Source organism: Aythya fuligula, chromosome 11 (genome assembly GCF_009819795.1).
Source record: "Aythya fuligula isolate bAytFul2 chromosome 11, bAytFul2.pri, whole genome shotgun sequence".
Classification (NCBI taxonomy): Eukaryota; Metazoa; Chordata; class Aves; order Anseriformes; family Anatidae; genus Aythya; species Aythya fuligula.
In genome coordinates, this window is record NC_045569.1 from 1,304,470 (window position 1) to 1,320,071 (window position 15,602).

The 15,602-nt window shown below is 37.7% G+C and overlaps 1 protein-coding gene across 3 annotated transcripts in view; it reads right to left on the reverse strand.

The window, feature by feature from the left end:
• The window catches only part of FBN1 (fibrillin 1), a 158,618-nt gene that overhangs the window by 78,903 nt on the left and 64,113 nt on the right, over positions 1-15,602 (reverse strand). For all 3 annotated transcript variants that reach the window (XM_032195315.1, XM_032195314.1, XM_032195317.1), the window contains exons 10-14: positions 11,699-11,857; positions 8,203-8,370; positions 6,755-6,895; positions 5,829-5,948; positions 1,989-2,114 (exon numbers count right to left, since the gene is read on the reverse strand). In XM_032195315.1, the coding sequence (XP_032051206.1) occupies positions 1,989-2,114; positions 5,829-5,948; positions 6,755-6,895; positions 8,203-8,370; positions 11,699-11,857 (714 nt within the window). The remainder of the gene's footprint in view (positions 1-1,988; positions 2,115-5,828; positions 5,949-6,754; positions 6,896-8,202; positions 8,371-11,698; positions 11,858-15,602) is intronic.

Genomic DNA, 15,602 nt, shown 5'->3' on the forward strand with positions numbered 1-15,602 from the left:
TAACTCCAGTTTTTCATAATGAATAGTTAGCATACAAAGGTATGCATACAAAAGAAGTAAAGAGAATGACAAAATAGATGAGAGACTGAACAGTTTGAGAACTGCCTGTTGGTAAAAACTTTTAAAAGATTTTTTAGAAAAAAAGGGGGTGGGGTGGGATGCAATTGAAGAGAGACTGCAATCTTGATGAAAATGGAAGCTAGGTTAGAAGCAGATTGCATTTGGAATGGCAAACATATTTTTATATTACTAAGAACACCTGAATGGGCAGGAGTGGATACCTGTGTTAGAAGTAAAAACTTCTGTAACCTCTGTTTGATGAGTTTAAGATTTCCAGTGTGGGAGACTTCCCACCACTGCATTCAAGCATGCAGAAGCACATTGAACTCTGCTGCATTTTCATCACCAATTTCCATTTAAAATAAAACTCGCACCTTCCTGGATTTGGCATGACAGGTCACATAGTAGAGGTACTTACTAGCTTCATGCTGGTATTATTCACTCTCTGACCTAATGGCATAGAATAAGAATTCAAATAAGAATAGCATATACTGCTATTCTGAACCCTGCACAGTCAGTCAGTCTCTCTCTCATGCAAAGACAAGAAATTTCTGTGCTTGATTTGAGTAATATATTATGTGCTCTTAGTCTTTACTTCATGCTGGTGCAAATGAAATAAATTTTGGACATCACATACAAGAAAATCAGTACTACTTAGCAATTTCGTATAAAGGACTATACACAGTTACATTGAGGGATGGCACACGGTCTTTACCGGTAAGTGTGGGCGTACGTATTCCTAAGAACAAAACTCAATGCATTACAATGCCAGAGATGAAACTGTTTCATAAGCGGATGCAACAGACATTCTGGCAACATGTGCAATGGAATTAAAAATGTTTTACCAGACTGCCGATGTCCTGGTTCTTATTACTATTAGCACATGGTATTTGGTGGGAAAGGAAGAAATCAGAATCAAGTGTTTGTTTTTTTTTCCAAAATATATTCATTTTCAAGTACCTTTAGTCGATACAGATCCATAATTAGATATTTAAAAACTAACCTATAGTGCTAAACTGTGTCTAAAAAAAGAGTCAGGTAAAACAGTCTTAAAATGTCTGTCTCTACCAAGGATTAACAGAATCACTACAAGCACATAAAATCACTGGATCATAATGACATTACAATATATTCGGAATCGTGCTATTTTCCTTAATATTGCAGCTGTCTTGGACAGAAATTACACTTCTAGACATGGCGTGTTTTCTTTTTACTTACAGGCTAAGTCAGACAAAAATAATTTATGATTAAAAAAAAAAAAAAATCATGTATCTATCCCAACCAGGAATTTTGGCATTAAGTCTTTGAGCTGAATCACTGAGATAATATTCTGCCAAAAATGTTTCTAAGAACAGTGCTTGAAATTCCTTTAATGTATGAATAGATCATTGGGAACCCTCCCAAGGACCTTGAGAAGCATGATAAAGAACATTTTCCTCCTCCCCCCCCAACTTTGCTAAAGGTCTGGGAGGTAGGAACACATCAATTATGTTTACAAATTTTTCTTAAAAACAGACTTTATGGGTCAGCCCAGATTGCATCTGCATAAAACACACTGCTAGTCACCCAGTTAGATCCCATAAAGTATGCTGTTAAACATACAGTAAAATTAGGCAGCATGTGACTTGTACTCCATTTTAAAATGTACCACTCCCATCAAAGAAACTGCATTTTGCCATAGTGGTATGTGCTATTTCTCCTGCTGGACAGACATTCTGTTGAGGATTGCCAAGCCAAGGCTCCAGAACTGGCTGCAAAAGACAGTTTACTTGCCCTCCCAGATACAGCAAAAGGTATATAGAAATTTGATTCCTTGCTCCTTTCCTTTCCCTCTCATCAAAGGTTCTTTTCTTTTTTATTGATGTGAATAACCTCTTGCAACTGTATATTATTGCAACTAATATGGAGTAACTTCAGAAAAATCTTACCTTCACAGTTTTTCCCATCAGCTGCCACTTGAAATCCAGCATTGCACACACAGTGAAAACTGCCATCTGTATTTATGCATCGTCCATTATTGCAGATACGACCATTCTGTAAACATTCATCAATGTCTGAAAGCCAAACAAAAAGAAAAATAACGTTTTAGGACTTTTCTGTTTTATACTCAAGAGGATTTTTTCCCATTTTCGTTCCCCCAAGATTTTTAACCCTACATGGAAACAATATTCACCTGAGAAATAATTTAATTTGATTTCCACAACCAAATGCTATAGGTATGGAAAATGTTCTGTCAGCTTGAAATTTTAAGTTCTGTGAAAGAATTTCAGTGAACATTACCCAGCAGCTTGCTCAAACAAGAATCAGACCCATTTAACTGTTGTTGTTTGGTTTTGTTTGTCTGTTTTGTTTGTTTGTTTATTTTTCCATTTTCATTCATCATTAAAATGCTTTTACTGAAATTTAACTTAAGAATAGCTAACTACTGAAGGAAAGACAAGTTTGTTTTTTGATGCTGCTTTGTAAAGTAAGAGGAGAGTTTGAGACTTTTCCACCTCAGAAGGTATTTCTCATGCTTACTTTATATTTGAAACATCAGCTCCTCATTTCCCTCTCTCTTCAGGAGGTGCTTGGCAAGTGCTTTGGAGGACCTGAACAGTGATATCACACAAGGCTGGCAGCTCTCCCTTGCCTCCAAACGAGGGGAGAGGAGATGCTGAGACAGACTGTCTAGACATTTTTCAGATTGCTCAGTGTTCTCCATCAAGGCCTGGACCATCTCCCAGAGATTCCTGCACACAGGGGACTCTGTTCACAGAGATTTCAACCAGCCTATGCAAATGCATCTATAGTACAATCACATCATCTTCCCAAATATTCTGGAGGTGCCCTTCCCCAAGCCCTCTCCACAGAAGAACATTGCTGTGCTTGAAGAAGGAACAGAGGACAAGGAGTCCTCCTGAACAGTGCCCCTGCTCTCTAGACAGGTATCTGAGGGGAAACTTATGTCTCATGAAATTGTGAACCTAGATTTGCCTTCCCAGCAGCATGGTACTTCTAGGAAGCTAATAAGAAAGCCCTTAAAATACCTGTTTTGCCAGCATGCAACCAGACCAGCAGAGGCAAGAGCTGCTTAAGTGGCAGTGGCAGCTAGCATCCCTCTTGACAACCAGCAAAAGCGTACAGGCTTGATAAACCTCTTCGCAATTGATAAACAAGCATCATTGATCAGTAATGCAGAAAGCAAGTTTTCTCTGTGCTCAGTCCCTTTTCCCCACTTTTGTGACACTCAGTTGTACCTGAGCCTGACTTTAGTTACTCTGCCAGCTTTCTTCTTCGGGGTAGGCTGAATGCTAAATCAAGATTTTTCTGGCCTTTTAGTTTTTAGAGTTTGTTAGGATCTCTACCTTCATGGATCTGATAAGGTAACAGTTTTACACTAAAAGAGAGTAGGTAGTAGGTATGGGTTAGACAGTAAGAAAAATTTCTTTACTGTGAGGGTAACGAACACTGGAGCAGGTTGCCCAGAGAAGCTGTGGATGCCCCATTCCCTGCAAGTGTTCAAGGCCAGTTTTGGATGGAGCTTTGGGTGCCCTGGTCTGGTGGGAGGTGTCCCTGCCCATGGCAGGGGAATTGGAACTAGATGATTTTAAAGCTCCCTTCTGATCCAAACCTTTCTATGTTTCCATCTAAATCATGGTACAGGAAATTAACACAGAATTTTGGTGTTCTTTACATTCAGAAAGCTGACTGGAGACCCATCACTTGTTTCTGTTACCTTTAGAATTTTCAAGTTGCAAAATATCATTATGGATTTTTCTTTTTCCTCAGGGAAACTTCTAAAACTCAAAGTTCCCCTCTCACTGAAATGCCTGAAATTGCTGCCACCTCTGTGTGAGGTATGATCTCTTCCTCTTGAAAATATCAGGTAGATTATAAAAAGCACTTAGCTATTAAAGCTTTGATTCCTGAAAATTCATAGTTAATCACCATAAAATTTCATTTTTATGGAGGTCTATTTTACATCTACTCTTCTGCAATTGGAAAGCATTGTTCATTTTGATCATTAATCATAGCTCTAGTAGCCTTATTTATCTAAGTTCCCAATTAACATATTCATTTAGTGGAACTCCTACTAAAATTAAAAGGAATGCTATTAGCATTTATATTAGTAGCTTGTGTTACGGACAGCAATGTTTAATCAGACACCTATCAAACTTATCATGCAGAAAACCTTCCATGGAACCTCAGAGCAAGGAATAGATAAACATCTGGTCATTAAAGAGGTTTCATTTTTCAAGAACGGATGTAAGGAATACATTTGCAAAAGTGTATCACCACAGACACATTTGTATACGCAAAAAATAGAACAATTTACAAAGTAGTCACACAAAGTAATTCTACAGTAAATGCTGATTTTGGCAGGCTCCAGTGCTATATGCATATTTTGCCAAATGTACCCCACTAGCCCTTTTCTTTTCCCTAGACTGGTCCTAAAAATTCCTTCAGAAAACAAAGATTCTGCATATCTTAGCACTTCATGAACTGTCTGTCAAGCAAGTACAGTTCCCATAGACTGCAAAGGAACTGCTAAGTGACCACACGTTAATGCCATTAAGCTACTGGGCTTCTGACAACCATGTGTTTGTGTAATGAATCAGTCATATTAAAAGCGTGTGACAAAAATGACTCATGAGTGAATTCATCACCACTGAGACTCCACTTCAGCACTCCTTCACCACTAGTCAGCTGAACTATGAAGATGCTTCCACAACTTGGCTGTTTGGCAGCAACTAAGTCAAATATTCCCGGCAACATGCAGCAGAGGTGCTGGCTCTGCATGTCCTCCTGGATTGGAATAAGCTTCTGTACCACAAATACCTTTCAGATTCACAAAGGAAAAAATAAATAAAAATCACACATTAATATAGATAGCTTTCTTCTGGCTCTTTAAGAAACTCTGCTTCATGATGACTGCATGTTCAGGGAATCCTTCTTTTACTCCAGAAAGCAAAATATTATAACAAGCTAGGACTTCGAGCATTCAAATTTATCCTACTCCATTTAGATGCCTCCTTTCTTGTGGAATATCAAAGTAGTCATTAATTCTCCTGCCCAAAGTCTCTCATTTTGACTTAACCATAAAGGACTGCATCCACCTGTGTTGCCTAATTACCACCTCAGGGCAGTTTGGAAGTCACAGAGCCTTGACAGAGGGCTGAAAACTGAGGAGCTACACCTTCCCCACTTCTGAAGACAGGGTGAAGACCATCAGGACTTTTGTTGCCCTTGTTCTTCAAAAACACAAATGGGGATTCTACAGCTTCCCCACCTAGCCTTTTGTATGCTCTGCCACTTCTTCACACCTTAGTGAGCTGAAATTTATGCTGATTTCTTCCTCTGTCAGTGCTTATTTTATCTCCTACCTGTGTTAGTCTTTTAGCAGTAGGTAAAAGTGCTGTTTCAAATAAGGTACGTTTATTTGTCCTTGAGATCCTTGAGATGGAGCAAAAGAAGAAACAGCTGAACACGTTTTTTTGTTGTTGTTGTTGTTGTTTTGTTTTGTTTTTATTTTTTAAAAAAGTCTTCCAATTCAAAGCCACAAATGGTGCCAATATACCTTCAGCACAGGACAAAACGTCTGTTTTCATAACCCTGTCTGAGGAAGGCAGGTTAATCATTTTGGAAGAGCTCTTTTTACTGCTGTATTTATTTTCTTTTAGATTTTTTTAAATCATACATAACAAGTGTTAAATGTTGCTTAAAAACTGTTTTCCCTCCTGATATGTATACAATAAAACAGATATGTCTGTAAAACTGTGATTTACCTCGGCACTCTGTTCTCGTTGGTGTGCTCTGATATCCTATACGACACTGGCATATGTAGGATCCCTGGGTGTTCACACAGTCTCCACTGATACATGGATTCTTCTCACATTCATCAACATCTGCAAGACACAGACAGTATATTTTTATTAAGACATTGGTTGAAAGACATTCAGGTCCATAGGGTTATTTTACTGTTTTGTAGTTGGAGAAACAGTGTGCTGCAATCTAAAACGAGAGGGGATACCACTGAATTCCCACTAACAGGATCCCATGTTCTAAGCTAAGCAGGACCTGGGAAACTGGAGTACTCAAGACAAGATATTGTGGTAGAGTTCTTTATCCCACATGTCTGTATTCCCAGCACCACATGACGGATTTTGACAGAAGCAAAATCTTGTAAGACAGCTAATCCTTGCTCCTTTCATCTAACTCCAGCTGAGTTCCAAAATCAAAGGCCTCAAGAGTCCAACAAGGTACTCCTGATCAGCTGAAAGAGGACTTGTTAATTTCACTGAGTTTAAGATCATGTCTGCTTTTATTTATTTTATTTCATTTATTTGTTTACAATAATTCTTTTGCATACTCAAAGAGATCGTAACTTTTTAAAGGTATCATTTTAAATCACTAAGAAACACATTACAATCACAGATTAATAAGAAATCCTTAATTTGGTATAATTTCGTGACAAGTTACAAGATTTGTTATATGCTGTCTTAAGGATAAAACTGCTGTAAAAGTAACTCTGCTGTTGAAAGAAGTTTTGCTGTCTTTTTAAATATGAAGTTATTTTGGTGTGTTGTTGTTGTTTGTTTGTTTGGCAGGGGGTTATTTTATATAAGAACTCAGAGTTATTACATTGTCTAGAAAAGAAAAAAAGTTTAATAAAATTCCCTTCTGTGATTTACAGCAAAAAAAAATCACATACCAATGCATTCCCCTCTAACATCCAATTGGAATCCTTTGTTGCACTCGCAGCGGTAGCTCCCAGGAGTGGGAATACAGCGCCCATTAAGGCAGAGATGTCGGAACAACTGGCAATAGTCAGTGAAGTTCACCGGCAAGATCACTGAAAAAAGTTGGAAAAATATTTTAATAGCTCATCATAATCATTTTTGGTAATCTGCAACTTGGACAGCATTTTCCGTTAAAAATAAACATTTACCTTCCATCACAACATGAATTACATAGTACAATCAGCACTGGAAGAGAGAAGACAGCACTTTGTCTCTAAGAGATCTGTCTGAAACCAGCTAACAACCACTGCCTTTTTCATTGTGGCAAATCTGATACAGTTTTCCTCTTTTGCAGGACAAAAATGGCCTAAAACTGCTTGGACCCAGGGGAAAAGCAGGTGTGTGGAATTGCAGGGACTCTATCAAAGGCCAGCTGTAACAAGGAGCAGGAAGACTGGTTCAGTTATCTTCATTTTCAAACACAACACAATGACAGAGGGCAGGAATAACCTTGGAAGGTATGCCTATACGGACTTTGGCAGACAGACATGAGCGGGTTCTATCCATGCTCCCAGCTGACCAGAAGCTGTGCAGCTACATCAGTGCAGTGTCAGGCCTGAGTTAGTATACTTTGCCTCTTAGGCTTATTAGCTCAGCTTGGTGCTGAACCAAGACTAAATAGTTTCAGCTGGTGTAAGTGCAAAGGGAGCCTGCCTGCATCTGCACAGAGCATGGGTCAAACGAACTTGTGTTTACTTGCAAAAGAAAATGTGGTTAGGCCAAGTGATTTTAGGTGGTACATGCCTACTGCAAACTATCTGGGTACTCAGTAAATTCCCTGAGAAAGGGCAGAATAAGGAATATGTCATTATTCAGCTCTGGCTTCTATGTTGTTCTAGTGAAACCGTACCTATCTCATGTGTATCACTGGAACAGTTCTTTCTTTACATTGGGTCAGCCTCAGTGCCCACCAGACTAGTATTTTTACCTGTATATCACCTGGCCAAGTGAGAGCGAGGAACACAACCTGAAAGAAGCTGCTTTCTCATAGACAAACTCTTTAAAGTAACTATCACAACTTAGTTCAAAAGCTATTCATGTTACATGATGTTGACATGCAGCAAAGCTCACAATAGCCTTAAAATGACAGTAATGTAACTATTATGATACATACATCTCAGTACAGACAGTAAAGATATGATGTTGGAATCCTATAGAAAGGAGGAAGACACTACCAATGAGGTACACTTGCTGTAAGATACATGTTAACCAGGCTACAATTAGAAGGATATCTAGAAACTATATGGCCACATAAAATAAGCGATAACAGCTGAAGAGAACAAACTGCTCCTCAGAAATGCATGTTTGTATATAAACTAAATGCAAATGGTATAGGAAAAAGTCAATACTTCCTTCTTACCATGAGGTGGTGGAGCCCGAGATGGATAGACAATTTCTGGCTGTTGAGGGACCAGAGGAGGATAAACACCAGGAGGGATTGGTGGAGGCATGACTTCAGGACGACCCGGAGGAAGGTCAGGTCTTGCTGGCAGCAGAGCGGCTACTGTGCACAATTTGCGATACTCATCTAAAATGTGAAAAACACGACTGCTGTTTTAGACTCTTGTAGCTTTTCCATTTAATCCAACTCCCCCCTTTTCACAGCATGTCAGATTAGTAATACCAAACTCTAAATAATTTGGAAACTCTGAGCCTACAATTTTCTTCATAACAACAAGCTTTGTTCTGTGAATCACGTCATTAATCCAAAGGAGGGTATTAATGCTGCTTGTCAAAAGACTGCTCGTACAAAGCTAACATAACTGACTTTCTGGATATGAAATTGAATGGTCAAACTGGGACCTGATCTTAATTTCATCTTAATCTGATTTCAATCATCAAATCTTTGATGAACTCAGTGAAAAATTTACCAAAAGAAGGACTTTTGGACTTGATCCCAAGTTAATTTAACACAAAACCTCCCATAAAGCTAGAATAATACTGCACTGGGAAAAAACAAACAAACAAACAACAGTTTCTACTATATTTCTTAAAAGTTAGTCCCCTAAAACAAAGAAATATAAACATAAACCATGAGGCAAAAGCAATTAGAGAATGAATACACTAGCGCTATTTCATTGTGAAAATGAAGTTTGCCCTTAAAAGCAGAAATCAAATGAGGTGCAATCTAAGGAATGTAGTAAAAGAGAAACTGAGTCAGATCCACACCAAATTCATCCTTCCCTTAAGGGGAAAATGATTTGTTTTGCTGTAAACGTTATCTATACTGAGCCTTACACATTCTTCTATTGTTTATCTTTATTAGTGGCATCTGCCCTACTGACTCACTTTTCCTTGTGCCCCCAGCCCTTTTGTCCTTGGGAAGTGTGGGTTTGGAAGATGTGCTGCAAAAAATGCGCACAATTAAAGACCACATTTCCAGCTGATCTGATTCACACCCACAATTCATGTGTACACAAATAATTACTTGTGCAGCCAGTATATTTGAACTTCAAAATTGTAGAGTTTATGGCAGAACTGGAGGGAGGAATTATATAATGAAAACAAAATGCTAATGATGCATGAATTTCTGAACCAATATAAAAAAATGAGAACTGAAAAACAAATCCAGTGTTGGAAGATCTAGGTTGAGTATTTCAGCCTTCAACACTTTCATCCTGCTTTTATTTTCACCTGTAAAACATATTAGAAATTCTTCCTGAATCACGGAGGTTTTGTTAAATAAATATGGTAGCCCCAAATTCTGCTTTTCCTGATTGTGTTTGTGTTTTGTCTTTGTGTTTATTTTCATACTCTTAGGTGATCAGTTTGTTTCATACATCACTGCATTCCCCTCTACTGTTTTAATGTGACTTAATCTTTAAATCATTCGTAAGACTGTATTGTATTTTGCTTGTTTTGTTCTAGTTTTCTATTTTGCCTATTCATAAGTAAGCTGAATCCATTCTGTCAGTGATCTGTGATAAAATAGACACAGAGACATTCAGAAGGAAGTGTCCACTTAAGTACGTTCACAAACAACAGCGTGCAATTTCTTTCTAACAACAGTAGTTTTAATAGTCAATTTTCTAATCATCCATTTTCTACAACCTAGTGATTAGTTTCTGTGAAAGGAAATACTTTATTTCTTTTTCACTCCAGATTGGTAATGCTCAAGTACCCAAAGGCAATTGACCAAGAGCTGAGAATTTCCACACAAAAAGAAGTCACAGCATTGGGGCTGCCCACGAATGCAATCAGCACACATGAGCAAATGGTTTAGGTGAGAACTGAACACACATGTGGCTGGGTGCCTGACACACCACTTTTGAATTATTTGCAGTGTCAATGCGAAGTGTCACTCCATATTAACAATTATTGCTGTGTTATGCAAAGAAATACAGTGCAAGCCTTTTTTATTGCAACTTTAATCTCCATGTATAATTTCCAGCAATAAACAGCCTATTTTATAGTACCATCTGGTCTGCTGCCCACATTGAAAATGCAGCTACTTGGTTACATTATGCAACCAGTACTCCACTTCATATCGCTGTGTGCTTCCATTTCAGAATTAGAGAGACTTTGGGCCATTGGTACTCTTCGCTGATAGCTCTAAATTCTGCATCTTGCTTTCTCAGGCTATATTGAGGAATAAATGAACATGATTAAATAATGACAGCAATACCTTGCATACAGGTAAGGCTTTTCAAATATTTCAAAGCATCTTTGAAAAGAGAAAGTTCAGTCTCAATCTATATCCCAAGTTAGAAGAAAAAAGTGGAATATAGCCATGATCTTGGGAGACCTTGTATAGATTGTTGGATCAGGAAGTCTGAGTTCTAGCTCTTTTTCCACGATATGTCTCAGTCTGTGGCCTGTGCCAAATTACTTCACTTTTCCACCCAGCTTATTCAGCAGTTAGATATGAATAATTAGAAAGTATGTAAAGAAAACAGGGACTATGTTAAGATTGAGAGTTGTCTCATCCTCTTCCAATTTCAGGTGATCGTCGATAGATTATACTATGTTCTTAGCATTATTCTAGTCAATCGTGGATATTTAAGATGTTTAAATATTATTAACGAGATAGTGACAGAACCAGGAAGATACCTCCCACAGTTTTGATCTTATCTCTCTGCTTCAGTATTACAGTTTCAGTCAAAGGGTTAAAAACAAGAATAATAAGCACTCCCATATGTATTCTTTGACAATTTCTTCAGTTATACTGCAGTAGTGTTATGACCCCAAATTCTCCCTAAACCCTGCACCTCCCTTGAGCTCCTCCTAGCAATCCTTAAGCTTCTTGTGTTCTTCATTTCTAAAGCATTTCATTAAGTCTCCACTCCTGAACAAACTCAAAACATCTTTCCTCTACCCCCTCACACTTAGTTTCACAATCTGCTCACCATCTTCTGTAAATTCCAGATTCATGTTATCTGGGGATCTCAATAAGCAGTGAGGCACTAAAGCACAACACGTTTTGGTGTCAGACAGAAACCATGTTCTGTGTCAAATTCGAGAATGGCACCTCGAACAGCTAGACATACGAGAAAGAAAACCAGTTTTCCAATGAGAATGAAATTGTAGATGGATCTATTAGAAAGCTCTGGACTAACTTGAGCCTAAAGAGGATGTTGAAAACAACACCTCAGTCAGGTAGGGTCAGAATATCCAGGCTACAAAACATCAACTAGCTACTGATAAAATCCTCTGATAATGTTTGCATGCCCTAGCCTATTGGCATTCCTGCCATAGGAGACCATGCTCTGAGCAGCGGGGCTGGATAAAACCATCTCTCAATGTGTCTTCTAGCCTCAACTGTTGTGTGTGATCCTGTGACAAAAATATTACTGATGAAAGAAAATGGCTGCCTAATTCAATGTTCAATCACACTCAGAATACAGGTGGATTCATACCAGTGGATCTGATCGGACACATTTCAGGAGCACCAGCTGCACCAGAAGACCAGCATCGGCCACTGTCACAGCAACACTGCATTTTGGACAAAGGCTGGGGGAGCTGATTGCTGCAGCGCCCATTCGTCAGGGAAGAGAAGCAGTATCCAGGACGCACATCTACCAAGAGAAAAAAATGGATACATAATCATCAGTTCAATGAGGAATGTGACTTTAACAAAAAAGACAGGTCCCATTTTTCTTCTTTGATTACATGATCAATGATACAGCGTTTTCAACATTAAAAAAGAAAAAGAAAACCAAAGGCAGAAACCCACAAAAATCTGGATAAAATTTGGTCTATGTGGGATTCAACACAGGTGAAATACCTCCTGTGTGAAAGCCAAAGTGAAACGTGGTAGCAATGAATTAGAGGAGGAAAAACAGAATGGAAATGGGTATTCAGTATACAAAATATGCAGGGCCTCCAAAGAAAAATTCCAGTGTCAACTCTATAGTTAGTACTATAGATAGATAGATAGTACTAGATCAGTTCAGTTTAAGCTTTATTTCAAAGCCACTGATACATAGCAAAAATTCACAGCATTGCAGATCTCAAAGGAGTAATTTATATTTCATTTGTCACGCCTTCCCCAGCTGAAGTAGGTAGTGATTTGACAAGATATAGGCTTGCAGGCAAGAGAGAGCAGCACAGCTTTAACTAGTACCGTCACATTGTTTAGGGAAACATACTGTCTTCTTATCTGAAAAGGGTAAGCATGTGCTGTACAATGAACATCCCATACCCAGATTTCGTACACTCAGCTCTAACAACATTGTACAGAAGATACCCTACCTTAGAAATGGGAAAGAAAATGTATATGGGAGCAAAAAAATAGAATAAAGTAATCTTGTGATAAATACAAAGCTCTGAGCAATTGTTTCACAATACGTCATACCACGTCAAATTCAATAAAAACTGTAGAGTGATTTGATGCTGCATGATAAACCAGATCAAATTTGTTTTTAAAATGCACAAACATTTGCTGTCAAAATGTAGTGGAAAAAGTTACAGATAAAACCTTACAACAGCAGACACCATGCACAAAAGAAACAGTATCTCAGTTATACAAGGCAAGGCATTCATCTGTCTAACCAGTGCTTTCCAGAGTTTACTAGATATTCTAGTGGACAAGTAAAAAAAATAAATAAATAAATAAAAAAGAAGCAGGGAAGTTTCTTATTATTTTGAGGAAATTGATATATAGTGATATGTTGGGAGAGCCTGTGATGGTTCTTTGTTTTATTAGCTGGAACCATGAACACGGATATTACTGGCAGTACAGCTAAAACAAAAACAAAAACAGTTGGTCTTTGTTTTCAAACTTCAGTTTACTCTTGTTATGATACAACGGAATTCTGAAATAGACCAAAAAAAAAAAAAAATCTATTCAGTTCTGTTACTGGCCTCCTGGTACCGAACTGAACTGCCAAGCACACGTAGTCCTTGATCTACCATTTTGAAATCAAAGAAAGCTCTGATGCAAACTGTTCTCCACTGCATTTGTTACACAGTCTCCTCTTCACACAAAGGAGAGGTACATTCAGATGTTTGGCGTGATGGTGGGGTGCATGGGCAGGAAGGGAGGACTGTAACCATCCCTAACCCCTGTAATTCAGTCTTATCAGTTTTGGTCAGTACGAAGTTCTGAAACAAGTGAATGCAGTAATGGACAGAAGTGGGAAAAGTGTCTATGTGGGTTCTGTGCAAGCACGCAACGTGCCATAAAAAGATAAACAAAGATAAACAAAGAGCAAACATCTTTGTCTGCCTACAGGCATACGAGCTTATCCAAAAGCTACAACACTTTCAGAAAATGAAGGTAAATTTGTGAGTTTTTACTTATTAGGAGTATTTTCCATATTCTGGAAATAATTCTGAATTATGGAAATAATAAATTTATTAATATTAATATTAAATTTATAATATTATATCAATATTAATATTAAATTTCCATAATTCTTTCCTTATTTAGTTCTTTTTTCTCTTTTATTTTCTGTTGCAAAAGGGAAAACACGCGTAAGGTCAAAAATAGAGGGAAAAACATTTTTCTATTCACAAATACATTTTCAGATTTAACAATTATAATATTTTTCACTAAAAACTATTTCGAAATTTAAAAAAAAAAATAATCACTGAATATAGCTTTCAGGAATTTTTGGAAGGAAAAAAAAAAAAGTAATCTAAAAGTAACACAGAGCAAACAAATTTATGAAAGCCAGAACCAGGTTTATAAGCTTTCTTAATAGCACTCTCGATGTACTTTGGTTGAGATGTTTCGCTTTTATTTCTACTCTCCAGCTCCATTTGCTTCATCTATTCTAATTTTTAAGATTTGTCATAATGGAACTCCCAGTTCTCCCTTTGGATATTTGGCTTCAGTGCTGCTCCATTTGAGTCCCATAAGGGATACATTTCTCAGAAGCATTTCCTCATCTCTAACAGAATAGACACGTTCAGCTAACACTTTTCACTTAAGACAGGCATGTTGTAATTAAATCAAGATTACATGTTTTGCCCATCTCTAATACAGATTTGGGTTCCATCCCTGTTAATATAGCAAGTAAACAGTCTGCGTATTAGACAAAATCCAAAATATCTGCAGCTAATTAACAATGCTTCCCATTTAGCACGTTTTGCCTTGGACACGAAGCCAAAATTTCAATGATGGTTCATGGTCTGGCATATTACTTAACATAGCCTGTCATCATTTAAGTACCCCATTCTTTAGCTAAACTATTTCAGACTGCAAATACAGTGGGTAAAAAAGGCTGGAAAACTGCAGGAATGGAGGGGAATGTTGGGCAAACCTGACTGAGCAATGAATATAAAAAGTAAAACGCAAATAGCAGTTGAGCATCTCCACAGAAGTTTTTTGCTACATAAAAGTGCAAAAATATCCTTCATAAATATTAACTACAAATGGTAATCAATGATTTAATGATTGTCATTTAGGAGCTATTCATCTGAACCAATGAGTAATGCTCAACCAGCATTTTAAGCGTATATAGTACACGTCTAATCTACTAAAATTCTGTTCTTGATAATGCAAGAAACAGTCTATTTCTCACAACCCGCAGAAATAGAATGGCACTCACATAGAATGATTCAAAATGAATCATAACCCAAACTACTTCCAGAACTCTTGGGAAAATTAATATCATTTGGTACTTTTCTCTGTGAAGTTATTTTTGTTCAAATTTTTCCCAAATCATTATATACCAAAGGTACTAAACAACAAAGAGCTCAACCTGTTCCAATGCCTCACCACCCTCATAGTAAAGAATTTCTTCTGAATATCTAATCTAAATTACCCTTTTTGAGTATCAAGCCACTACTTCTTGTCCTATCACTACACTCCCTGACAGAGTCCCTCCCCAGCCTTTCTCTAGCCCCCTTTTAGGTACTGGAAGGCCACTATAAGGTCTCCCTGAAGCCTTCTCTTCTCCAGGCTGAACTACCCCAGCTCCCTCAGCCTGGTTTCACAGGAGAGGTGCTCCAGCCCTTAGATAATCCTCTGGATAATCCTCTGCCCATTCTGGACTCACTCTAATATAACTAAATGGACTAAACCAAGTACAAACATAAGAGCAAGAATATCAAGTATAATTGTTAAATATGTTCTGCCTACTTAAAGAGAACAAATGTGACATGACAGAAAAATTCTAATACAAAAAATTAAACAGAAGGTCACAACAAAGAAGGAAAGAGGAAACATCTTGTAAATGAAAGCCTCATTTTGTAATACAAATATAGGCACATTATGTACTTTTATATAAAAGAAGGATTTAAAGATCACAAGGTGAAATATATTTCTGGTACAATGTTACCCATTTCTGAGATTCATGAATGCTCATGACACCT